Source organism: Pterocles gutturalis, unplaced genomic scaffold (assembly GCF_000699245.1).
Source record: "Pterocles gutturalis isolate BGI_N339 unplaced genomic scaffold, ASM69924v1 scaffold23421, whole genome shotgun sequence".
In the NCBI taxonomy this organism is placed as follows: Eukaryota; Metazoa; Chordata; class Aves; order Pterocliformes; family Pteroclidae; genus Pterocles; species Pterocles gutturalis.
In genome coordinates this window covers 1916-3147 of record NW_010106100.1, presented here as the reverse complement: position 1 = coordinate 3147, position 1232 = coordinate 1916, and the positions used below count along the sequence as shown (strand labels likewise).

General features: G+C 43.1%; 1 protein-coding gene across 1 annotated transcript in view; it reads right to left on the bottom strand.

Moving 5' to 3' along the window:
* The window catches only part of ANKRD42 (ankyrin repeat domain 42), a gene marked incomplete at its 5' end in the record, with an annotated part of 14640 nt that extends 13966 nt beyond the window's left edge, over positions 1-674 (bottom strand). Inside the window, one exon of the mRNA XM_010087666.1 lies at positions 511-674. Within this exon, the coding sequence (XP_010085968.1) occupies positions 511-674 (164 nt within the window). The remainder of the gene's footprint in view (positions 1-510) is intronic.
* Between the last annotated feature and the right edge of the window lie 558 nt (positions 675-1232).

The window sequence follows — 1232 nt, the reverse complement described above, 5'->3', positions numbered from 1 at the left end:
CTCCTGGAAGTTCAAAACATTCAGGCAAGCACCTGCTGATTTCTCCATCAATATTCAATGTTTTCATTTATTAAAATACAATGTATTAGGACTAGTCCTATAGAGAATGAGCCACGGGACAGGATACAGACAGGACAGGTAAACAGAATGAATATGTTTTCAGGTCACTTCTCACCTCTTTCAATAACCTGCAGAACATTTTACACATCCTACACGATTTTCTGGTTTCCCAAGAGAAGGGGGAAACGTAATAGGGACAAAGAAGATCATGAGTCTGGAAGGGAGGCCATAGGGTACACTTTGCTCAGAGTAAGAAATCAAGGCAAAATGAAAACCTAGAATCCTGTACTTCTGCTCTTGGTGAATATATTTAATGAGGAAAAAAAAAGCGCAGAGCTTATTGATTTGGCTTGATCACAGCTAGCAATGTTGTGTCCAGCCTCTTCCAAAGAAGGAAAACATTAACCCATAAAAACCTTCTTGTGTCTGAACACTAACATAATGTTTTACCTCCAGACTTCCAGAGTGTGCAGCACAGTGCAATGGTGTGAATTTGTGGACTAAATCCGCCTCGTTAATACCGGTTCCACTTTTTATCATTGATGCCAGCTGTTCTACATCACCAGCTTTCACTGCCTCATGTACAGTAGTATAATTTGGCTTCCTCTTGACAGCTAGTGAGGAATAATAAAAGGCACTAGTCAGCTCAGTGACATTTAAGAGGTAAGAAATAAGCGATGAATCAAAGAAACATCAGGGTAACTTATGAGACTGGGATTCACACCAGCAGGAACCCTAAGCGCAGGACCCATACGTTTTGGGTTTGTTTTTTTTTTTTTTTTTTTTTTTTTTGTCAGAAACAGAGCAATGAGACAGCCATGTCCTCTCCAGTCCCAGAGAAGGGCCAAAAAGTGTAAGACCCAGAAGAAAGATGACAAGAAGCACAGCAAGAACAGGAAGGAGAGCTACTCCGCCTATGTATGCAAGCAAAAGAGCAGGTCCACCCCAACACGGGCTCTCTTCTGAAACTGCAGGCATCACAAACTCTTTTATTAATCACATTTTCAAGTATGACGCCAGGGAGGCTTCTCACTTGAGCAAACAAGCTCTCAGCCGTCACTTCCCAGGTGCTCCACACATCCATGCTCCTGCTGCTGCTGCCTAAGGACTTGACATAGCATGGCATACCACGTTGGAGAGCACCAGAGCCTTCCCTGGGTGAGCACACCATG